The 26,534-nt window shown below is 29.0% G+C and overlaps 1 protein-coding gene across 6 annotated transcripts in view; it reads right to left on the reverse strand.

The window, feature by feature from the left end:
• The window catches only part of LOC118191818 (6-phosphofructo-2-kinase/fructose-2,6-bisphosphatase-like), a 172,594-nt gene that overhangs the window by 13,170 nt on the left and 132,890 nt on the right, over nt 1–26,534 (reverse strand). For 4 of the 6 annotated variants that reach the window (XM_085821157.1, XM_085821156.1, XM_085821159.1 and 1 more), the window contains exons 6-12: nt 24,800–24,983; nt 22,751–22,824; nt 22,298–22,369; nt 20,021–20,167; nt 17,000–17,104; nt 16,794–16,835; nt 15,198–15,285 (exon numbers count right to left, since the gene is read on the reverse strand). In XM_085821157.1, the coding sequence (XP_085677283.1) occupies nt 15,198–15,285; nt 16,794–16,835; nt 17,000–17,104; nt 20,021–20,167; nt 22,298–22,369; nt 22,751–22,824; nt 24,800–24,983 (712 nt within the window). Of the gene's footprint in view, nt 1–1,500; nt 9,303–15,197; nt 15,286–16,793; nt 16,836–16,999; nt 17,105–20,020; nt 20,168–22,297; nt 22,370–22,750; nt 22,825–24,799; nt 24,984–26,534 lie in introns of those variants that run through there. The other 2 variants (XM_035362671.2, XM_035362670.2) reach the window with 2 other exon arrangements.

A 26,534-nucleotide genomic window follows, 5' to 3' on the forward strand; every position in this document is an offset into this window, starting at 1 on the left:
ATTATTATATACATTACTGCAATAATTTATTATATGCATTAAATTATTATTACATATATAAATTGATTATATTATTCATTGTATTATATGTATACAGCATCGAGGTTTGCCGATTTCACCTCATGTAAAGATTTCCTGTGTTAGAATCACTGTTGCAGTAAAATTTCAACAGCTTTTCTTTATTTTTCCGTATATCATACACAATCGTGTCGCAATTACATACCATTCTGCTATAAATCGAAGAGTAGCGTCTGCCTTATCTTTTGCAGAATTTGCACTTTTTGCGTTACCGTCAATGCAACGTGTTTACGTTTTTCAACGTTGCAAGCAGTAAAATCATGAGTACATTTCTTATTTGTCAGTGTATTAAAAAGGGCTGAAATTTAAAATATTCGTAATTTATACACAAAATATCAGGATAAAAAAAGGCAGCACTGAACAATCTCGTGAAATAACAAAGCTCAGAAAATACAATCTCGTGAAATAACAAAGCTCAGAAAATATAATGTGAATCGTGAACTTGAACGAAAAGTTGAGTGAATCGTCTACTTTTTTACCTCGATGCAGAGATTAGAGAGGAAAAACTTCTATCTTATTTTTTAAAACTTTTTTTATGTCAATAATTTGGTATTTCCGTTATGACTCATTATTATTCGGTAAGTATTTTTTCTTAGATATTTCGGACTCGATGATGCGGTTTCTGGAACCTATAAACTGAATGTTATATTTTGAGGGGCAACGCGGATTTCAGGTCGGCAGATTTTCGGTATTTGACTGTACTACATTTTTCTACATTCATATAACTTTTAAGCATACTAACAAGATTTTTTACTAAACGTAGATTTTTGCCATAATTCTGGAATTTATAAATTGTTTTAAGTTCCTTCCTCATAAATTATAAAAAGAAATATATAAATGTTTAACACAACAATCAATACAATCTTTTAAAATTCAGTATCAACTAGGTAGAGAGATTTTTAAGATTGGAAGCATTTTACATACAATATTAAGTCTCTTACTAGTTACTAGTGTCATTTCATGAATACTAAGATATCTTAAGTATTTTTGCTGATAATAAGATTTACTTTAAAAACGTGGTTTGAGCAAATCTCTTTTCAAATACCATCCTCAACTGACCACTCATTTCTTAGATGGCCATAATCATACCAATATAATGCAATGTCTTTTCACAAGAAGTATGTCTTTGTAAAAGTGTGTTGAAATTAGATTATGGGGACTTCTTCTTCTACCTGTTATTTTCTGTTAATTTAAAATACTTCAGAAAGTTTAAATCAAAAATAGAGTACGATTTAAAGTTACATTATTTGCTTAATTTTTTCCCACTTTGCTTTATCATGTTTTAACATCTCTGCTCTTAAGATATTAAGAAAATGAATACATTAAAAGTGTCAACCAAAATCTTCAAAAATGTATTAGGTCTAGCATAATTTTATGCCTTTTCAGCAGTCAAGATTGCATGAGGAAAATAAAAAAACAATGTCAAGAGAAAAAATTTATTCCAACATAACTTCTATAAATATATAAAATAAAAAACTAAAGTTTATAAAAAGATTAAAACGTTGAAATTGCCTTAAAAACATGTGGAGTTGTTTCACACTTAATGTATTAAATTTCTAATATATAATACTTTTATTTTGAAATATATTCTTTTCTATGCGCACACACAATATTTAAACAATTTTGTAATACTAAAAAAATACTCATGACAATAAACATAAATATTTTAAAATGATGATATAAGCATAAATCACAAAAGCAACTTGCAAACAAAATTGATAATCTATTAAAATTCTTTTTAGCATTTTATTTTATAACACAAAACCCAAACTATAATTTTTAAAGCTGAGCACATTGAGAAATTTTTACTGAATTATTATACAGTCAAAAGTCGTTAATTCGGACACCCATAATCCTCAAAGCTAAAAACTTTCTGCGCATGCGCATAGGCGTTTAAGCGTGCGCGTAAGATCTTTACGACTGCGCATTTGCGTGTGCACAAGCGCAGAATACGTTTTCGCTGCGCGTTTAATGTATAACAGACGGTATAAGCTAAAATTATCTAATTGTCTATTTCAGCTAATGTTGATGATTGCGTTGTTCCTTAATCTTCGAATTGGATCCGGCTTATTATTTTTTGCAGACTGTAAGAGCAATTTTGTAAAAGTAAGCTTGAACTTTCGATTATGTCAAATAGAATTTCCGATGCTGGAGCTCCCAAAGGATCTACGAAAACGAAAGTATGTTTCGATGTCCATCAAACAAGAAGTGAAATTGCTCCAAAAAATGGATAAAGGCATATCCTTTGTGTATCTAACTGTTCCGAAATCTGTTTATCAATTTCACACTGCTCTGCGCGGGGGGAAGTGGCGGAGCGCAATGAACTGGAAGTTGATCTGTCAACACTATCGTTATCTTCAGGGCAGATGTTTTTATTTTATTCCGCTTATAATTCCTTATTAAATGTAGTATTTCATCTCGATTTACTTCGTCTTTGATATGATTTAAATCAAATTCCTCCTCATTATAAATATCATGAATACAAATCAAATAGTTTTCTGGTTGCAATTTTCTAATTTCGGCTATACATAATGTATGCTTTACGCATGCGCGCGCTGAAAGAAATGTTTAATAAAGTAAACAAATAAATATTAAGCTTTTTTTTTGTAAATTTGGATACCCTTTAGATCATAATTGCTCATTATTTTATAAATTACGGTTTCATATTTTTAATTTTATAATTTCTGCATGCCATCTTACCAGATTTAAACTGATGATCTATAATCCGGAATCACCGAAGTCCCGACGAGTCCGGATTAAAGACTTTTGACTGTAATAGAATCTATAAATATAAAAATTTTACTAATCAGCAATGTAATTACTTACAGAAGTGGAATTTAATAAACATGAAAAGGCATAAGATATTTATATTTTACACCTGCACACATTTCCTGTACACCTTGCACAAAAAAAGGGGGGCAGTTCTGTATCTCCCGTTCTACTGCACCAATTGTTAAAATCTAATGTTTGTTTTCCATATCGCAAAAATGCAGCTTAGGATATACATTAGATTTATATATAGCATTATTCTAGCATAGGTATTTTGACCAAAAAATCAAACTTTTTCTGAAATAGCATGGAACAAACCAACTGTTTTCCATATTTCGATTCTCTAACTTAAATTATGCCTAGATATTAAATTTTGTAATTTTTTGGTGAGAAATTTAAAAGGCACATTTTTATTCCTAATTTACTTACATTCTTAATTTATAGCAACCTATTTCCCTTTCTTTTTTTCATTGTACACGAGCAGAAAAAAGGTTCGCATTCATACTTTCAAATAATTTTAACAAAGTTTGTAAACCACATTTGGCATTATTATCACTTACAACAAATATGCCAAATTTCAAAACATACCAATATGTAAATTCACATATATCTTAGGAAATTTTGAATGAAAAACTAATTTTTTGCAGGTATGCTTAGAAATATATCTACTTTATGATGGTAAAAATTTTATAGGTTATAATTCAAATTGTTTTTGCAACATTTATTAAAAACATTTTAAAATACAAATTTTAAAAATAAATCATAAAAAGCAGACAAATTTTATTTGGAACGAACCTAAATTTTGAAATGTGAAAGGAAGAATCAAATAAGTTTAATTAAAAAAAGAGATAATAAATATATACCAGATTCAATTAATATGCAGGAGCTAAAATTTTGAGAGCTAATTTTTTAAAAACTACTCGTGTGATTTTTACAAAACTTGGCGCTTTGGCATAATTTGACTCTTAGAATCGAAATATGAAACAAAATTAGTATGTTATTTCAGAAAAAGTTCGATTTTGTGTCAAAATATCTATGTTAGAGCAATGCTATATATAAATCTAATATATATCCGAAGTCATGCTTTCGAGACATGAAAAACCAATTTGAATTTAGTCAATCGGCCTGGTAGAACGAGAGATAAATGTCTTTTTGTGTGTGTTTGCTTCTTTCACCTGTTTCTTACTTAGTTTCTTTGTCATAAAAATTACTGAATTTTTTTTTTTTTTTTTTTTTTTTTTTTTTTTGTGTGTGTGTGTGTGTGTGTACATTATTGCATCAAATCATATAATACAGTTAGCATAAAGACACTGATGATGTATTAAAATCAAATGTAAAAATATAAATAAATTCTATTTAGTATTGCAATATGTATGATTATTTGCAATTTTCAGTAATTTTATTAACGATTAGAAATTTGAAAGAGACTAATACAGCTAATATATAAAAGATTCTATGTACATACACGAATATTAAGCATATAATATAATAAAAAGCATTCTTTATGTAGCCAAAATGTACTAACTTGCATAAACAATGTAGAGTGTTGCATAGAGTAGCTCACTATATGGCATAAATAACTCTATAAATCTATGCATACTGGATTTCAAATGGAAGAAATATTGATGTATTTAATTTATATATAACTTTTCAACAAAATACACATCATGCATGTTGTTGGTTCACGTATAACTATTAATTGAGAAGGTTCATTTTTATTTTTTTAAAGTAAATCAATAAAAAAAAAAGAAGAAGAAAAGAGAAATAAAAAAACAACAGCAATATCACAAAATATTCAAAAACAGCATAGCTTTAGAATTTCCAATCCACGGTCTCGTGCGCTGAAGACAAAAATTTTTCCATGCAGTGTTACCATTGCTCGCTTTGAAATTGTTGAGTTTATTAATCAAAAATTCACTTAAGTTTTACAAATTTTAAAATACATAATAAAGCAAATTCCAAATCCGGGCTTCCAAGTGCCCATGTTCAGTTGGAGAACTACATGAATCAAAATTTGACAACTCTAGGTACCGTTGTTTCATCACAATGCAAAATACATTCATGCAGATTCTTTATTATTTAGTTTCTTTAAATATAATACATGGTGAAAATATTTGGTGGTAACAGTTTGAAAAGTGAATCGACAGAAAATGCCGCTTCGAAATTAATATCTCTTCTGTGCTAACGCCTTTTGGGCTAAAAATTACTAAACACTTAGAACTGTAACAGCTTATAACAAGCTAAAAATCTCACAAGAATGTCTAAAAAGTACCACGATGACCCTACCAGCATCCGTGATTTGTCACCAGATAAAAAATGTCTGGGATATCACCAGACATGATCTAAAAGCTCAGTTTCAACCTCTTCGATCATATTCAGTGATTTAAGACCATTAATTATATTATGATAGGTAGTGAAATGCAGCATTAAACAAAGTGTGACTTCATACTACTATGATGATGTATATCTTTCCTTGTGCAAAAGATTTACTTATTCGCTCTCAAAATTTTATGCCCTATAAAATGCTATATGTCTAAGAAACACTGAAAAATAAAGATCTGTAATTTAGTAAAATTCCCTAACAAGAAAGAATTAAATTAATAAAAATTTTAATTAATTAGTATAAAAAGAGATAAGAATCTACTAATTAAGAAACTCAGCAGAATGGTTGAAAATATTCTATTCTAGTATAAGGTTTTGCTTCATAATCAAGTGATATTTTTTTTTTTACACAGATCCTCGTATATACTGCTAAAATAATTTAAACAGGAGGAAATACTTTAAGGTATAAAGTTCATTAATTTTTAAATAGATGGTAATTTACATCTTTCATTTAAATTACTTCCATTATATTTTAAGGCTGTCGGGTTGTACAAGATGTTAAAAAAGAAAATCCAGTTTTAATATATTAATATCCATACACAAATCAGGAAGATTTTTGAAACAAGTGCACAGACAGCAGAAAATTATTAACATTGGATATTGTAGAGTTTATTACATTCACTATCTATTTCAGCATGATATTAATATGAAATTATTTTCCCCTATATTACTGTTATGTGATAAATAATATTGAAATATAAAATTTGAAAAATGGCTGAACAATAAAATATATTTCATAAAATAAAAAGTTAACAATATGCAAGTATTTCATGCTGAACTGTATTGCTGCATTAAATCAAATTAAGTTATATAGCTGCTGCTTCCGTAAGTTAATATTAAATTCTCATTTAATTTTACCTGCTTCACTGTGTGATTTAAAACATTTAGTGAAATATTTATTCTATTATTAAACATTATCTAAACCTCATACAACATAAAACTGAAAAATCTTTCCATTATATTTTAACTTAACCATCAAAATTTAAATAATACATTTATATGTATTGCTTGAATTTTGCTGGATATGTAAAAAATTTACAACTTTAACAGAAGTGTCAAAGTATGATTAAACCAGATTTATATTTTTTTCTTTAATGTGTATTATCTCTGTATAAAATATATAAAGTTATGACTTTATAAAGATAAAAGAAATAAAAATTCAAAATTAATTCTTCAAAATTGAGCATTACATAAGACAAATTTTATGGCACAAAAATAGAATTTAAATTCTATAAGGCAAACTAAAAAAAAAAAAAAAAAAATTTGGCAGCAAACTAAAAAAAAAGTTAAATATTTTTCTTCATTCAGATATTTCAAATAAATGCAGATTTCAGTTTTTCTCAAAGAAATAAAATTGTATAATTGAGCAAACACTATCAGATATTCTAAGATGAACTATCTAAAAACAAACACAGAGTAAACTAAGTCTAATTAATCATTGAAAAGATCAGATTTGGCAATATATATAGAAGTTTGAGAAAACTAATATTTCACCCAAGAACATAATATATTTGTTCTGAACCCAAGAACATAATATATTTGTTCTGTGTTAGCTTTTATCAGTTAAAACTGAGTTCAATACAACTTTTAAAATCTTTGCAGCAGTGACTATTCATAACAGTTGAGAGTCAAAAAAGAATCAGACAAAACAATATATTCAGGTAATCAGATTTGGTTCTATTAATTATCAGTTTAGCAATAATTTATTGTAAAGAAATCAATTTTAACTTAAGTATTCATGCAATGCATATAATTTGCTTGATAACATAAATTAATAATTTTAATTCAAATATAAAATATTTTAAAGGATTTTATTTCTTAATCTAATTTTTATAATTATTTCTGCACTTATCAAATGATAAATTAATGTAATATTATTTACTAAATTAAGATTATCCTTTAAAATGTGAAATATTACATTAAGAAAATTCATGGAGTCATAGCAACAGCAACATATAAAAAGTACAGAATATGGGAGAATAAATTGTGTGTCTAACTTGTACATAGAGAGTATTTCTTAAGCATTAAAAGAAACCAATTCATTTAAAACTTCGGGTATAAAACATTACAAATTCAAATAATAATAAATGAGACATAACTTAATCTGTTTAAAAACAAGCTTAAAATCTGTCTAAATTTAAGTACAGTAGATTCATTGAATAAAATATGTAAAAAAACTTGCATAAAATCTTACACAGCAAAATACTATAAATAATCTTTCATTAATTAATTCAATCTATCACTTATTTGCTTTGTTATAGGATTATTCTAAACATACAAGTAACATAAAGTAGTAGTAATACAAGTAACATAAAGTAGCTAAACATTTTTTTAAGTTTAATGAAAAAATTAAATGTTGAGTATTTCTTTGAATTACACACAATTCAAAAAATCTCTCAATAAAACAACTCAGAACTTGAAGACTAATAGGTATTCTCTTATGCTTTCATATACAAGAGTATATATTCTTTCTTATTCTCAGCCCACCAGCGGCCGAGCGGTAAAGTCGCTGAACACTGGTAGTTCAGTCCGAGGTTAGAATCCTGCGAACGGGCTGGCTGCATGGGTGTTTTCATGGTTTTCCTCATGTGTAACGTGTATACAAGCCAGTTTCCCTTAGAAAGTCCTCCACGAAGGCATCCCTCCCCTTAGGCAGATAGCCCTCGAGGCTTTTTCGTAATTAAATAACCTAACCTTTCACATTCTCAAAAGTAAAGAAAGATGCATATAGTCTTTGAACCTCCAGTATGGATATAGATTAATTTTCTTATTAAAAAATGTATAGGAAAAATTGTAGGTCTGTTTAAAAAAACAGCCTGAAATAGTTATATATGTAACACATACCAACTACATCTTGAAATCCTATTTTCTTTAAAACTACATATTAGATTTTATGACATAATATTAAAATATTCATAATTAGCATATTAAATAAAATCTACTCATATAAATTAAAAACTGCAAAGACTTTTGATAATTACCAAACCAAATTACTAATAGATAATATATATATGATAATTAATTTTAATAAAACTAAATAAATCTTTGTATTACTAAACAAATATTTCAAAGGCAGATGCCTAATTCATGTATTTTTGTATTAAACATGTTAAAACTTATCAACATTATATCAAAAAATATAATTTCAAACTTTATTACATCATATCACAAAATACAATTAAAATACTATAATGCAGTTTTCTTATATGCATGCAACATTTGCTGATTTTATAAATATTATTAAAAGAACACCAAAAAAGGTTAGACTAAAAGTTATTTTAAAAAAAAAGACAAATGGTCCAAAAACATTAAAAAAAGGTTACACCCAAACTAGACAAATACATTTAAAAAAAATTCTAAGATTTTTAAAATAAATTTGCTTAAAAGTATTAAAATGTATACAGTAAATCTTTAATACAATAAATAAGTAAAAAAACTTAAAATCTCAATATTAGTCATACCATTAATAACTAATTTTTTCAAACGCATAAAGTTTCAGCATAAATTAGGAAAGAATTATAGCAACTCTCTAAATTTTTAGTATGAAGAACCATTAAGAAAAACTTGCAAACATATACAAATTTTCTTAATTGTTATTCTTCATAAATAATATAACTTCATGTTACATAACATTAAAATTTTTATGAAATTGATTGAAAGCACACTTGATAGATATATCAGTCATAATCTTGACATAAATTTTACCTTGGCATGGTAATCATTTGCAAAGAAAAAATAGTAAAAGTAATATTAACAACACACAGCAAACTATTAAAAAATTCAAATGCATAATACTAGTAAATTTACTCATATCATTCTATATACATGATGAAAAAGTAATTCTCTGAAATTCAAACTCTGAAGTTTTTATCGCTAATACATATGCTATAAAGCTATGCAGTATTATAAAACTGTAAGGCACTTTAGTCCAAGTTTTTAAAAATATGTTTAGATGAGTTGATGATCATCCACAGCATCAATGGGCACCCGGATCTCTTCAACTTCACAGCCATAAGCAGCACGTGTCAACTTCAGAATTGTATGCAAAGGAACCTTCAGGTAAGGAATTTCTGCTGTGAAGTTGGGCAAAAGAAAAAGGTATGCCCACTTAACTTTTAACCATTTTTTACAACATAATATAAAAAAAACAATGTAAACACATTTATAACCGGAAATTTTAATTATGATCTAATATAAACTTGAATATGCAATCTAAATATTCATACACTTATTATTATGCTCAAACAAAAGTTGGATAGAGAGCAAGAATATACCAACACCATAATATAAAGAAATTAATCTGTAAATACACATAAAACAGTTTAATGTACAGGGTTATCCAAATTAAACTTCCCCAACTCAGAGGCCTGTGCAGAGTGTTGTATGGGTCATAATGTGATGAAATTTTAAAAACAGACACTTCAGATCATGCGCTCGAGATTTATTACACAAAGAAATTAGTACAAGAAGTTGCCGATAGGTGGCGCTGTAACACTAGTAATGTGCATATTGCAGCAACGTGTTTTGCAGAAATAAAGCTTCTGCGCAACGTATCCAAAAGACGAGCCCTACAAAAGTGGAAGACAGGCCTTGCACAGGCAGTTGTTTCCAGCTCGCTGATGCACAATGGCGACTTTGAAAGACAAAGCTCTGTTAGTGAAACTTTTCTACCAGAATGACGAGAACTCCTGTTTTGCGATAAGAGCATTCCGTCGGCTGAAGATCTTACGCCGAGGACCAATGACACCACGCGCTCTACGAGACATGATGAAGAATTTCGAAAGAACAAGACAGCTGGGAATTTTACCAGGTAGAGGATGACAGGTTGTCGAATCTACATGCGAAGAAGACGTTGCTTTGGCGGTCGTGGACCCCACTAGCCAATCGCCACATGGTGTTGTCAGTGTGGCAACTGTTTCTCGTGCTGTTGATATGCTCTATACGACAGTCTGGGCGTGTGATGCATCGAATCTTCGGTTATTTTCCTTTCAAAATCCAAAGTCGTCATCAGCTGTCCGACAGGGATCCTGTAGTTCGGGAAACATTTGCATTGCAGTTCCTTGCCAAAATGGAAGTCGATGCTGTTTGGCCGTGGAACATCCTTTGGACGGACGAGGCCCATTTCCACCTGAATAGTCAAGTGAATACGCACAACTCCCGAATTTGGGCAAGTGAAAACCCGCGCGCAATCCATCAAGTGCACTTGAACCCTCCAAAGGTTACTGTATGGTGCGGTTTCACTGCAACATTCGTCATTGGGCCTTTTTTTTTTTTTTTTTTGAAGAGGTGACTCAATAGTCAGCTCTTAAAAAAAAAAAAAAAAAAAAAAAAAAAAATAAGGAACAGGGTTCAAAACCTGCTCTGTCATAAGAAAATGGTATCAGAACATGTTGACAACGTTTGTGATCTCTGAACTGCAACAATGTGGCCGCCTCCAGGACACGATATTTATGCAGGATGGTACACCTCCCCATATTCTTCGTGGCGTTCAACAGGTGTTACGGGCACCTTTTACTGATGCACGTGTGATCAGCCGCTGTTTCCCTACAGCTTGGCCTCCCCGCTCGCCTGATCTCACGCCATGCGACTTTTGGTTATGGGGATTCTTAAAGAATCGGGTCTACCGAGAACACCCAGCAACCTTGGCACATCTGAAAGACACAATTATTCGACATGTTCGTGGAATTAATGTGAACTGACTGCGTTCCGCTGTGGACCATACTGCTTTGCGAATGGAAAGAGTTGTGGAGAACCACGGCACACATATAGAACATCTGTAGAATGTCTTGTTGATCTGCAGCGTCACCTATCGGCAACTTCTTGTACTATTTTTTGTTTGTTTGTTTGTTTGTTAAATCTCAAGCGCATGATCTGAAGTGTCTGTTTTTAAAATTTCATCACATTATGACCCATGCAACACTCTGCACAGGCCTCTGAGTTGGGGAAGTTTAATTTGGATAACCCTGTATATCATGATAGCTGATTTCTAAAGAACAAAACATTAATCTTTCTTAGTGCAAATAGACACAAAAATAATTAGGCATTTTGTCATCTGTTATGTATAAAAAGTAACTTTTACTGAAATCTGATTTCTTTTAAAATTTGAATACAGCATTGTATATATATTTACACATAACTACATTACAAATATTCAAAATATTTATAGTAAAAAAGTCTGTCGTCCTATCTTGAAAATATGATTACAAAAAATTCTTACATAGGAAAATATCAGAAATGATGCATAAGACTGTTGGTAACATATATTGCAGCAAAGAACCTTTCAAATTAGTGAATTTCATTCACATTTGTATCTATTCTTTTTTAAATATCCAATTCTTTGAAAACATTTTATTTCCTACAGAGATGGTGACCTCTCGATATAATTTACATGCAATCTTATGAGACTACTTAATTACACAATTTTATTTTGATGCTTCTAAGGTGTTTATTTTGCTAATAATGAAACAGATTAATATAATATAAACTTTATGCCATAGAATAAAATCAAGCCAGTCAATCTTTTATCTTTTTTAGAAAGAAGAAACAAAGGAAAAAGCTTTAACTTGTGTCATAAAATTAGCCAGCTAATGCGAGTACAAAAGAGCAACTGCATGTATAAAAAAAGCTACTGAAAAAAATGCAAAACAAAAATTTAAATAACTTCAGTTGAAAAAAAAAAAAAAAAAAAAAAATAGGTTTTAAAGTCACAGAACAGAAAATTTCAAATTCATGCAATGTAAGTACTTATAAAACTATTATAGAAATTTAAATTAAATATTGAACAATACACAAATTAATTTGTGGCCAAAGTAGCATTTAATTTTTGATTATAATTAAGCATGAGAAAAAAGGGCACTGGATAAATATAAAAAATGTTATGCAATCAGTTCTTCTACAAAAAATGTTATGCAATCAGTTCTTCTACAAAAAATGTTATGCAATCAGTTCTTCTATAAACACATATACCCAAAAAATGTTTGCTTACATATTAAATTCTATATGCACCAAAAATCACAATTCATATCATTATATTACGAAAATATATAAATTTATGCGCATTTTTAATTCAAAAATTCTACATGCATTCATATAAGTCTTCCTAAACATTATTTTGTCTTTAAAACAGGTAACACACAGAACAGTCTTTTTTGGGGAGGGGTAAGAATAGTATTCTGTTAAAACTAAATCATTACATCTATAAAATTATACCAGGGAGAGAAAATAAGCAAAAAATTTTTATAAAAACATAATTTACTTCCTTCATACATTCTGAAAGCATATAACCTTTCAGGTTTTGTGAAAAAAAAAAAAAAAAAAAAAAAAAAAACACTGCTGCCAATACCATACATTTTGAATCCTACTAAATAATTTCAAATATAAATTGTACCTCTAAATCCTGCAACCTAGGGACCTTCAGATCTATGCATATGTGGGGAGAGGGGTGATCCACAGCATTACCTATTTACATGCATCATAACAATAGGTCTGCACCTGAAAAGACCAAGACTAGAACAAGATGCGATTCCATATGTCAAATGCACAATCAGTAACAGCCATATGAGGAAGCGCACAACCAAGTAATGGATATTCTGGCATCAAGGAGGTCTAGAACTCTGCAACACAGATTGATCCAACCCAAATCATTATGCAAACAGTAACATTTCAGCACCAGAACGGTACTGTAGGCCCCAGGAAGGAGTTGCAACTCTAAATATGGCTAGTATAGGGGGCCTACACCTACTTACTCATGGTAAATAATAGGCAGCCCCTGCACTTATACCTAACCTAGGGACCTGGCTATTGTCAAACCACAGAGAACAGCAGCAAAATGAAATTAGCATGCTATCTATAAAAATTCTTACTTCCACTTTATTTTCTTTTATACTTTCCTTAAGTTATCTCATTTCTTTGTCTTGCTGAACCATCTCCAAACGCTTTGATCAAATGGTTGATAAAGACTTGGCTCATTATTTCAGTGTCTATCCATTCTTCTAGCTGTTTATTCAACCTCTAAAATATTTTCGGTTAATGCAAGACACTTTGTGTATACACACTCACAGAATACTCAACCAGTCTGTGAACCAAGAACTTTTCACTAGAAACACTAAATCCAAAGAAATCAGATCAATTTTCTTTTTAGTGCTGAAATATTAACCTGGCAAGGATTGTACCAGATATTTTTGCAATGTAGTTTTCTTAATTTTAATTTAGGCAGAAACTAGTTTTAAGTACATAAAGTACCAAGCGTCTTTTATCTTCCTTTTCATTTAACCCACAATATCTGATTTCCCTAATATTTTGGTGGCCAGAGATTTGTGTAGAATTTGATAGAATATTGCTGCTATTAATTTTTTATATATTTAAATAATTTTAATGAAATCATATATAAATTGTAATATCTCTTGTATAACGAACGTAACATGAAAGCCCTCAACAACACAATGCTTCGCAAGAAAAATAAGGTTACGGGGGCATGTCCATTTAACATTGAGGTAAATGGCTAGTTCGCCAAAATGATGAAATATTGTCAAGCTAGCGACAAATTTTTGTCACCAAATTTAGCAGGAAACCTTCAAAAGTTGAGAAACTTGGTGACATTTTGGCCCTGTGAAACTGAATCTGGTCCAATCTTTACGTAACTGTAATGGGTTCAGCAAATGTTCCAGGAATTTCAAGAAAGTGAAGGCGCTGGGAATTTTTTTGCGGAGGGGAAACCCACACAAGACTGGAAAGAGCATCACTTATCAGTTCAGTTCACATATGAGTCTGAGTTTAGCTGAGAGTATCAAGAGATCACTCTGCACGTTTATGCATCGAGGCTTTACATATTGTCTTGTGTTAAACATTCTTATTAGATTGAAGTGGTAACTACATCTAATAAGAATATTAGATTGAGTTTCAGCACTATAAAGTGTTTGTTTTGGGAAAATAAATTTTAATAAGCTATCATTGGTTCTGTATGCATTCAATCCATTATGAACCTGCACATACATAATAATATAGTTTTTAAAACACTATATCATCAGTCAACAGTGACTGACACAACATGAACAAGAATTATACTGTCAGTCATCAGTGACTGACGCAGTTCGATTCGAAAGTATACTGTCAGTCACTAGCATATGGTGTAGTTTGAAGGGACAGTACGGTGCCAGTCACCAGTGTTTGATGCAGCCCAGACAGAAAATATATAATGTCAACCACTAGTTACAGTATGACTACTTATTGTAACTTGATCATGAAACTAAATATTTAATTGTATTTTAAATGAATTTTGAATTCAGGATGCACTAACACCTGCTTGGCAGCAGATTTCTATACTAATGGGCAGGATCATCAGATTTGCTGGACCACAAAGTACAGGATTAAAGAGGTACCACTTGCATCTGCTACATTAGATCTTGAGGCACTTAAGGGTCATTTTCTCCCACCGATTTATCTCATAACCGTGGTGACCTCAGTTGAGGCTGATGGTCGAGTCCTCTAATTATCCCCCCCAACTTCATTTCCATTTAAAATATCCTCCTTCCCCTCTCCCAAAGAAGTTAAAAGTTGATCTAGTAGAAATAATAATAATAACTTGATAATATTCTAACTGAAATCTATCTGAAAAAATTCCCACTTCGGCTTAGGAGTAAATATACAATTTAAAGAAGGGTTCATAAATTTTTATTTTTAAATCAGCCTTTCAATATGAAATTAAAGTAGTTTATTCTTAGAGATGATTTAGATAAATTTTTTATCATATTAAATCTTAACATTTAATGAACACTAAAAGTCAGTAAGCAGTTCTAGATTTTACATGAGTAATTTTGAATGAAGAGAAAAATAATTTCATATCCAAAATTCTATAATCAATTTATAAATTCATTTTTAATTATACATAAAAAATAATATTCCAAATACAAATTCCACAAAAAGTATATTTTGCAATGAATTATTATAGCGGAAGAAAAAATAAAATTTACCAGCTTTTTTATCCAAAAAGTAGGCAAGTAGACACCTTAAAACTGCTTGATGAGCAACTACTAAGACGTTTTCTTGTCTTTCCAACTCCTATACAGAAACATACAAAATTAATAGTTATCAATTTTTATTTAAAAAGATTACCTTAGTTACCAATAAATAAATAAAAAGTATTGAGGACAAACTATAAAAATTTCATTTAAAATTAAAACTACTATTTTCAAAATATCACATAATGGTTTAATGCAAAATAAACTCTGAAGTACTCTAAATTGTTAAAAAATTATTACATGGTACATTTTTCATCTACTGTGATTTAAGAAAATTTTCTAACATAATCAAAAGGGTTTGTTATTGTAATAATTAGTAGTCGATTTTTACTGAAAGGGTTATCTTATCACCTTTAAGCAGCATTTTATTTCCTAATTTGTCCGATTTCACTGTATTATTATTAGTTAATCCTCTGGCTGATCATCCCGCGATTTCCCCAAGCAACTCAAATGTAGCAAAATTTGCTCATCCTGCAATTTCCGTGGGCATATGTTTTTCTTCCTTTATTGAGGAGTGTATCCCGTTTTTTCCCCGTTTAACCATTGAAATAAATTATATACAGTATTAGGCGTTTAGTTTATATTTTGGCCAACAGATTATCGTTAGTTGTCCACTAAATTGCGGCATTTGAAGGCACGTGGTATTAGCACTCAAACTTCACTTTTTGCCGCTTTTTTTTTTTTATAGAAATGGCTGCTAGCAAACGCTCAGCGATTATCTTGATTATTTAATTAAATTATTGATTAGATTAATAATTAGATTGATTATTAATTAGATTTATTGGATTTGGTGCAAAGACTGTGAAGTTGGACTTTGCCTTGAACCCTGTTTTGAACTCTATCATACTAAACTGCATTTCTAAGGTATTTTCCCCTCAGCCGTTTATATTTTCTTAAACTTTATACATTTTACTTTTTATATTATGCAATAAATAGAAATTAACTGTAATTCGACTGAAATTTATTTAAAAAAATTTTTTTTTGGTGATAACATCTCAAATTGGTTTTCTGGCAACTTAGTTTCTCATGATAAAAATCTATATAAAAAATATTTTCTAGAAAGAAAAAGTGCGTTTTTCAATTCTCATATATATAGATTTAAAATATGAAAAAAAAAAAAAAAAAAAATTGGAAGCGATTTTGGTCTACAAATTGAGCAGTCAGAGGGTTAATCATTTCTGACACCTGCAATTTAAAAGCTATTTCTAATATTTACAGCCATATTTAATTACATAATTAAATCATTATGTATGCTGGTCATTAAAAAGCAATCAATAAAATAGCAAAGGTATTCTCTTAAAAATGGGAATATGAGTATTATCAGTCATAGAAGAATTGATAATACATTAAAATAGCAATAATAGCTAAATAGCAATAAAATTTTACACTTCATTAAACTAAAGTTGAATATTTTGTTTGTATATTGAAATCTTAAACCATTTTATTTTTATTCTTAAAGTAGTTAGAAATATTTTTAAAGAATAAGTTTAAAAAAATAAGCATATTTAATTTTTTTAAAAATAAAAGAAAAAAATCAAGTTTATTTACCATTATAACAGGCTCTAATCTGGACACCAGGTCTTCATATGACTTCAATTAAAAACCCACATATTAATTTTCAACATTTATGCATTCAATTCAAAAATAATTTTAACAAAGTAGTTTAATCTTCATTTACTATATTAAAATATTTATCAATATGTATATACTAATGTTTATAAGTTACTGTAACTATATTAAAATGACAAACATACCTCTCCTCTTGGATATCTGTATTTAAATTTATTTTCATCACGAGAAGCAAATTCTTGAGGATACTTTTCCCTTATTTCCTCATATGTCATTTCCTCACAGATACCCTACATATTAATTATTCAAAAAAGTCAATGAGCTTGATTTTAAAAATGAAATGGCATTAGTTAAAAAAATCAGCTTTCTGCAAATTACAATACCAGGCAAACAAATACCATTATATGTGGTTTAACATGCGACAACCATGTTTACTCATGTAGTTCCTTCACATACTTCTTTGTAACCTTTTTCAGCATATGATTAGATATGTTTTATTTATAGTACCAATATATGTACACTAAAAGTATACTGTGTAAGTGAAAAGAATATTATTGAAGTTAATAACATCTTTAACTCTTTGAAATCTAGACCCTTCGCTAAACTCTATATTCAAAATACCGAACTGCCCCAAATACTTTTCCAGTTTCACAGCAATTTCCTCCCCTCCCCGTCCATTAATGCAGAAAATAGGTGTGAAGATTTCGAATGACATCCTCTGTACTTTCTAACAAAGATTCCATTAGCCTTTGACCCCGTTCTTTACAAAACTATTCTGAAGGTCAGACCAACAAGCTTTTCTGGCTTTGTTATGATCACGACTTAGAGTTTGTTTATTTCCGTTATTTTTATAAGAAGGAATAAATTAATTAAAAATAAATATAATCCTTAAATTTTTAAACTGCAATTTTATTGCTGTTTAAAGTTTAAAAGCACACTGTACAATAAAATAATCAACAACAAAATGTAACGAGCAAGCAAAAAATAAGAAACCTCTTAGGACACGCTGTCTGCAGCAAATGGATACAATGCATTTGGGGAAACTGCACCTGCTACTGCATACCTTATGAAGAGGGAAGAAAACAAGATTACAATCTCGGCCATTTTCGGGCGGTTCTGGTTGTTTCAACGTAGTGCCGTGTCGGGCGGATTGGATGTGAAAGAATTAATACAGTAATATTAGCACATATACTGATATCTGGCTTTTGAGATATTACCACCTTCTTTTAACCTAATTCCTCAGAAATGGTATAAACCTGCGGTTCTCAAACTTTTGACTAACACATACCATCTAAACAAAAATTGAAAACCTTTAGTAACACCACCACAAAGTACTACTACCACCACCACTCTTCAACTCTTTCGCATCGAAAGAGGACCAAATATCTTTTCATCAAACATCGAAAATGCCTGTGTATACCAATTTCTTTTGGAATGCTTTTCCTTCTCCCATGATAAATTGAATACTACAGCACTAACAACAGCCTACTTAAGAAAAAGCAACAACTTCTTCCTTGGACCCTTTTGCTCTGTGTGAAGTTCCCCCTTGGGACGGGATTTCAACTTCAGGCATCAACAGCTAAACATTGACAGTAAACAAAGGAAAAAGAAGGTGATTTAAAATAACAGAACTACTTTTAGTCACTTGAAAAGAGCGATTGATATATCATTTAACAACTCTTGAAAGCAATGAGCAATACAGTAATGTGAGGGGGGAAATCACAAAGTAAGAAATTATTCGAGCGACCTGCCGCTGTCTGAACGCTCGGGCGTTTGGGGCGACTTCGATGTGAAAGAGTTAAACAAAGCTCAGATCGGAAAAAATTTAAGAGTGTTACAGAAAAAACTCAATCAGGATGTTGAGGTTTTAATTTTTGAATTTAATAGTTAAAAATACTTTGCTTCTTTGCATACCACCTATTTTTCTCTTGCGTACCACCGGTTAAGAACCCGATATAAACCATGCAATTTTCCAAAATCTGTTTTCAAAGCATAAAATTAATTTAAAAAAAAGGGCAACTGTGCAAATAAATATTGTAAGTACTCAAATGAAAATGAAGATTCATTACTAAATGAAAGAACATTAGTTTATCGCAGGATATTTGTTATTTCCTACATGTTAATAGCAGTAATTTATAAGAAATCATACATATTCATATGTAATCTGTATATGAAGTATGTAATGCCCACATGGTGAGTTTTAAATCAATATTGCAAAACTAAATTATTAACAAATAATTCTATAATTCATAAATTTCAAACACATGTACAACACTTCAAAATCTCAATCTCAATGCTTAGTTATGCTACTTGAATGATAGGTATTATTTAAAACTATTCATATATCAAATTAATTCTGGTAGTATCCACAAAGTTAAGCTTTTGATTTATCAAAGAAAACCCTAATTTTTTAAATGAAAAAAACCAAAATACAATGACTATGACCAAAATACAATGAATTAAATACAATGACTTCTCATCATTTTTTTTATTAAAACATTACCTATTAAATAAATTTTATTTCAGAGCGATTTTAAATAGAAATTCCCTAAACATTAATAATATAAATTATGTTATATCTAAATGAGTGATTTATAGTGATCTGAAATTAACACTAAGAATTTTACTACACATTTTAGCATTACTTAGTTTTTATTTATGAAAACAGAGTTTGCATAGAAGTATTTTTAATTTGTTACTTCAATTAGAAAACAGGATACATAATTTTAAAAATAAGCAAAATTTATGGTGCTGGTGTTTAAATGATACAGACAGTTATACAGATTATAAATCTAATTTTTAAATATCTAAGAAACTGAATTTTATTTGATATTTTCAAACAAACATTCTTGAGTATTTGATATTTTCAACCAAACAAATACATTGAGTCTTTTCATTTGAAATCAATATTGTATCAATGCTGAATCTTACTTATTCTTAAAATTCAAGTTAGTATGCATCTCTGAAGATACAGTTTAGCAAAAGATGTACACAGCTATCATTAAAAAATAAAGCTAAATGTTGAAAAAATTAAATTAAATGAAAATCTTGAACAAACTATAATAATGAATAGTAATTATACCAAGAAATATACATTTAAGTCACTTTTTTTGGATTTTACATATTATTTATTAAATACATCACAATTAAATCAGAGATACATGCAAATAAATTATTTTTTATATATTTACATTGAGAATACTTACAGCATCAATTTCATTTAAAGCCTTCCAGCGTTCTTGTGGAGCTACAATTCCAGAAGCTGTCTGAATAGTACGTTTTAGTAAACTAGTCCATACTCTTAATCTTGGGATATTTTGTTCTTTAATGTATTTAGCAAGTGTTCTTGCATACTATGGAATATAAAAAGTATTTCAATAATAAATTCGTGATGATTTAATACATTTCTTACATCAATTAATCAATCTATAATCTACTTAAACAAATAATCTGGGTATTTTGTTAACCTTTTCAAAAACAGCAATTGCAATAAAAGAATATTTTTAAAATTTCAAAATACTCAAATCTTAAAACGTTGATATTAAAATTGAAGAAAACTGCATAATTACCAGCTGCCTTAAATAGTTATCATAAAAAAGAAAGAAAACATATATATATAGCAATTTTAATCTCTAGCTGTTATAATTTGATAAAAATATTTTATATTTCTAATTAGGCATCTCATGATTTATATGAATTTTAATTTAAATTAAGCAAATTAAAAAACAGAAAAAATTTTCTTAACAGTGATTATTGCTTTTAAATTATTTAGTTTGTTACTCGATAATTAAATCTGAAAGTAATTAGTTAGCAATGATTTGATTTCCACTGCTCACTTTCAAATCAGCGAGTTTGTTAATCCCAAATTCATTAAATTTATACAAAGTATGAAATAAATTTTTTTAAAAAATTCAAAATTTCTGCTTCAAAGTGCAAATGCTTGGATTCCATATGTTCAAAACTTAGTGACAGTATGCATTGTTTTCACAATGTAAGGAACACACATACATAAACAAACACATTCATACCAGATTCTCCATTATTTAATAAGAGACAACATTAAAATTTCTGGATATTGGCATCACAGTATAAAATGTATACTCCATATATGTATACTGCAATTTAACTGCCCTCTTGAAAATTTGCATAGGATATCAAACATTACAAACTAATATATAATATCAAAAACTGACACATATGTGAAGCTTTTCACTTAATATAATTCTTTTCATGGGTGACTGCAATCCCATTTTTCAAATCCTGAAAATTACTGTGGAATAAAAATCCAACACACTGTCAAATAATTCAGAAAATTAATATAATACACATACATACACATATATATGCATTTTCAAACTATTTTAAAGCAAAAAGTATGTATTTTTTAGTTTATTAAAAATTAATTTATGATTTACTGTCATTTCTCACACTTATCTACAAAAAAGTAGGTCTCATAGTTACCTACAAAAAAAACAAAAAAATATTTTTCAAAGTTTTTACAAATAATTGTAAAGTTTAGCTTCTTTTTTCAGGGAAAACAACTGTACTTATACTTTTCTTTGCTAACAATTTAATGCTCGGTATGATCAGCAAAACATTTTGACAATGACTTAAATTTTAGGTATTAGAATAGATGTATATCAGAAGTATGCATATCAGAAGGTACTACTGATGAGAAACTTCTAGAAAAGAAAACAGAATGGTTCATGGAATGTAAAGAATTTGATCAGCTGTCTAATTATTCAATAAGTTATCCCCAAATTCTTTATAAATAGGATCTTCAGAGGGATTTTTCTGTTATGAAATTTTCACATGTAATTTTGTGTAATGAGAATAAATAATATTTTAAAGTCTCTGCAGCTAGGCTATCAGTATTGATGGATGTTTTACATTTAATGACTATATCAGCTGTATAAGCATTATCAAGAATGGGTCCATGGAATCGAGTTAAAACAGATTTAATAGGTTTTATAAATGCTTCATGTTTCGGTTTGGAATATTCTCTCAACCCCAAAGTTTACAATATCAGTTTTTTCTGTTTTTGTACATTACAAGTGTCGACACATACCTGGTGTTGAGTGTTTTGAGTCTAAAGGTTTTCAATTTATGTAATCTTTGAATGATATGTTTTACCTATATGAAAATTTGAAAGAGGTAATGAGTGAACATTTCATATTTGGCAAAATAGAAAATACAGAATTTCAGCTGTATCTGAACTACAAACATCCCTAACTTCTACTAAATAATAATAAAAATAGAATCAATAAAATTTATATAGAAAGAGGATAAGGAAAATATATTATATTGCCATGTTATGAAAATAAAAATGCAAGACTTATTGTCATTACATTTTCATCTCAAAGTAATAAACAGTATTAACAGAAAATTATGCAATATTTGAATAAGAGAAAAAATAACTAATTGCAGGTATCCATTAGAGCTTTTACATCTAACATTTTGAAATTTTCAAACATTTAACTTACCTCCCAACCCCTTTCTGATAATTCAGAATCTCCTCCAATCTTCCCTAAAACATTGAATTCACTTTCGCCATGCTATTAAAAATTTAAAAAAAAGTATTTTAATCTGAATCATAATACAAAATGCTATAAAAATTATTTAGTATAAGTGTATAAAAATTATTATAAAACTGCAAATTAATTAAATAATTAAAACAATAATTTCCTTATAATTTTAGTTTCAAAATTAATAATTAATTAAATTAATAAAAAGATTTTGAATTTATATTTTTTATATTTAAATAATCCAAGAGTAACAGTAATTTTAATATTAGAAAACTGCAATTTATAACTATATCTAATATTTAAAACTCAAAAACATGAATAAATAATTACCATATGATGAAGCAAATACTAAACATTCTTCATATGTATATAGATGAAAGAAAAATATTTGATAGAAAATACATTACTTACTCTAGTCAAGTAAATAGATCGTGGAATTATGTGGATGTTCATCAGATAGTATACAATTCTACTTTGAATATGTCCTTTATAAAAAAAAATGAATAATCATGTAACTATAAAATATGAAAAGGACTTTATTACATTTATATCTTTTTATTTCAATTATAAAGTAAGCAAAATTCATTTACAAAATAAATGTAAATACACAAGTTCCATTGCAAATACAATATAATATCTTTCTTAATTTAAGCATGGAACATGTTTTTAATACAAATGTAATAATATATGAATGCCGGAAAAAAAAAAAAAAATTTTTTTTTTTTTTTCAATATCACTTCATGATTTTATTTGTAACAATAAATACTATCTTTTGGTTCTTTTATATTAACCTTCCAGCACGCGCGCTTGGAAATTTACATGAGCATGCGTGCGTCGTATTTTTTACATCCATTATTTTACCGTTTTGGCACGAAAAACAACAGAAATGAGTGAATATTGATAATAAATTTAAGAAATAAAATATTAATCTTATTATTGCAAAATACTGGTTGCACATAAATGCAAATGATATCACATTCAAATATAAGTAAATTATTTTTTAAGTTCTTATGCTAGTGAGATGGAAATGCAATGATATATTCATTATAGAAAATTTTAAATTTATTATTTAATAATTATATTTTAAAATCGAAGCTAATTTTAATATCCATCAAAGACAAGTATAGACAATAATAAAGGAAAACACCTTGGTAGGAAAAAATGTAAGTTTAGCATTACTTACTTCTGCAAGGAAATTTACTTCTTACTGGTTACTAAAACGCACTTTAAACTAACTTTAATGTTTTTATTTATTTCTAAAGAATAGAAATAAAAGAAAATAAGGAATGGAAATCACTATTGTTCTCCCATCCAAAAGTTTCCCTGTCTTCCTTTTCTTCATCAGATAATTCTTGAAGCATCCAAGGAAAATCAGCTGGTTGCACATATTTTTTTGCCATGAAAACTGATATAAAATTTACAGAGCCAAATGAATTTAAATTAAAATAATACACGGCAATTAATAACACAAAATGACAAAATATTTGAGAAAAAATATTTTAAAACACGATCACACGCGTGTTATAACTTTTATGAAAATGCTGCCACGTAGCAAAAAAAAAGCCCAGAAGAAAAAAAAAAAAAAAAAAAAAAAAAAAAGGCCAAATGACTTCCTGTTGGCACATTCCATGATGTGGGGAAGGGTAGAAAGGAGGAAAAGAAATGACCTTCAGACGTCTGAGCTTCGATATGCAAAAAATGTGCATTAAAAACCGAATTTGTCGTAAATTTTGTACATACGGGCGTGCTGGAAGGTTAATCAATTTAGTTTTAAAAGGGCTAGTATAAAATTTCTAATAAAACAGTTTTCCTCCTTCTCCTTTGTACATTAAGTTCTTTTATAGTTCTAAAGTTAAGTTAGTATACTCCTTTGTACATTAAGTTTTATTTTTATGATATCCTAAATCTTTTTAGTATGTAGCTTCGAGAAACTGTTTATGTTAAGGGGGAATATAAAAACTATATAAAGAAGGAAGGAACAAAATTCAATACAACCAATTCTTTCCAGTTCATGCTTAAAAACAGCAAAGTTAAGGAATTTTATACATTTGGTCCCTAATATGTTTGATTAAGATTTTATGGACTGTTTACTTATTTTTATTGTATTGGACTGCATTATTTGAGATCAACTGATAACTTCCTTAAAGGCTTATAAATACTGAAAAACATTTATAAACATACATTTAATTACCTGAAAAAAAAGCCAGCTAAAAAAGATAATGCACTCTTTTACTGCAGCTAATTAACCTAGAATTTTCATTAACCAGTTGGATGTTTATGACTAAACTTGAAAAACTACCAGATTGGTGGAAAATATAAAATGAGTATTAAAAATTAACTGTTCAAATAAAAAGCATTATAAAAATATACCCTGAAATTTTTCCTCTATCTTCAACCTTAAAATAAATTTAAACTATTAAAAAATAAGTGAAAAATTTAAATAAAAAATTATATTCTTACCTTCATGCCTATGCACGAACACTTTCTGCCCAGCATTATAAACTTGCATGAAGGAATATTTACTTTCGATGACTTCATCTAAAGGCTGGTATACTTTCTTATAATGCTCTATTCTAGACATAAAGTCGTCAAGTGCTTCATCTACATTTCGATTTTTATAGTCTGGGCTATGCACTTTTACTTCCTATCAAAAAAAAAAAATGTTTTATGGATATTCTTCCAAATATTATAAAAAAGATACAAATAGTAAAACATATAATTATCATTTAATTAAAAATAAAAGCACATTAATCATTAAATTTATGTATTATGATTGTCTTTCTCTCTAATAATGTGGTAAAAAACTATGATGAATTTTAAGAATGGATGATTTAATTTATAATGAATAGAAGAACTTCAGATTTAGTTACATAGTTACACATCAATGACAAAGTAGTAATTTCTTAAACATTAGGTTATTTATAATCTACATAAACCCCCCCCCAAAAAAGGTATCAATATTATGACATATATTTCCCATTTTTATATAATACTGAACTAAATATAAGAAAGTTTCTATCAATAAAATACCTTCTTGAACCATTTTAACATAAGCCGCATAACAGTTAAAAAATATATTAAAATGACTTCTCATTTGTCTCTTTTTTAATTTTTTTAACGCAATCTGCCACTTGATAGTCCTAACTAGCATTTTTTACTTATCCAGTATAAGCAATGCTGCCAGATTTTTTTAATGTTTAAATACAGAAATTAAATCAAGCATTAGCTCTTAAAGGTAACCTAAAATATATAAGATTAGGTACCAATTTAAACAACTTATGCATTTATTACATAATACAAACTTTTGTGGCAATATGTAATCTACTTTTTTCCACAACTTGTTGCTTATGGGAATTTAAAAAAAAATTATTTACACTTTCATGTAAAAAACAAAACTTTTTCACAGTCTTTTGAAGTAATGACTGTTTAACTTAGTCTAAACTAATCAATCTCAAACACACAAAAGACTGTTTAAGATTAATAGCTGTTGTTTTTGTATGAAGGTTTATTTTTTTACCTGAATATTGTATTACAGTCAAACACATGTTAAATTTAAACATATACCGTAATTTCGCACGTATAGTCCGCGGACTATCCGTGTTTAAAATGCGAATTTTTGAAGCTGCGGACTATCCACCAGTGCGGATAATACGCTGGTTGTTCACGGTTAAAATCGTTGAAATTTAAAAAACACGCTGTCGTGAACTGCCGATGATCAAATATAAAAAAAAGCGCGAGATTCCAAGAAAACATTCGTATGTATCGTATCGATAGTAAACCATAGAGCATAGTGCAGAACGAATGAGTAGTAGCAAGTAGAGCTCCTAAACTCCAGCCTGGCGCATCAAGCGATGCCGGATATGAGCACTCAGCGCAACCACAGTCTTGTATCCCAGTATCCTTCGCACTGCTTTAGCGCAACTGCCGGGAGGGGGAAAAGTAGTTGATGCATCAGCTCGATTTTTAGGAGCCTTAGTGCTTGTGTACCTGGAGTACAAAAAAAACCGTGATTCGTTTACTTATAGCGTGGTTTGGCAACACCGAGTGAGTGGGGTCAAAGGTCACATTTCATTACCACTTATCACGAGGATACCACATTGCACAGTATTTTGTCTTTCATCTTCGATGACGTTGATGAAACATCGCCGGAGTTTTACTGCCGAGTTTAAACTCAAGGTAGTTGAGAAAGCTGAAA

The sequence above is a fragment of the Stegodyphus dumicola genome, chromosome 7 (genome assembly GCF_044657685.1).
Source record: "Stegodyphus dumicola isolate Sdum_Otavi_A_Nest chromosome 7, ASM4465768v1".
Classification (NCBI taxonomy): Eukaryota; Metazoa; Arthropoda; class Arachnida; order Araneae; family Eresidae; genus Stegodyphus; species Stegodyphus dumicola.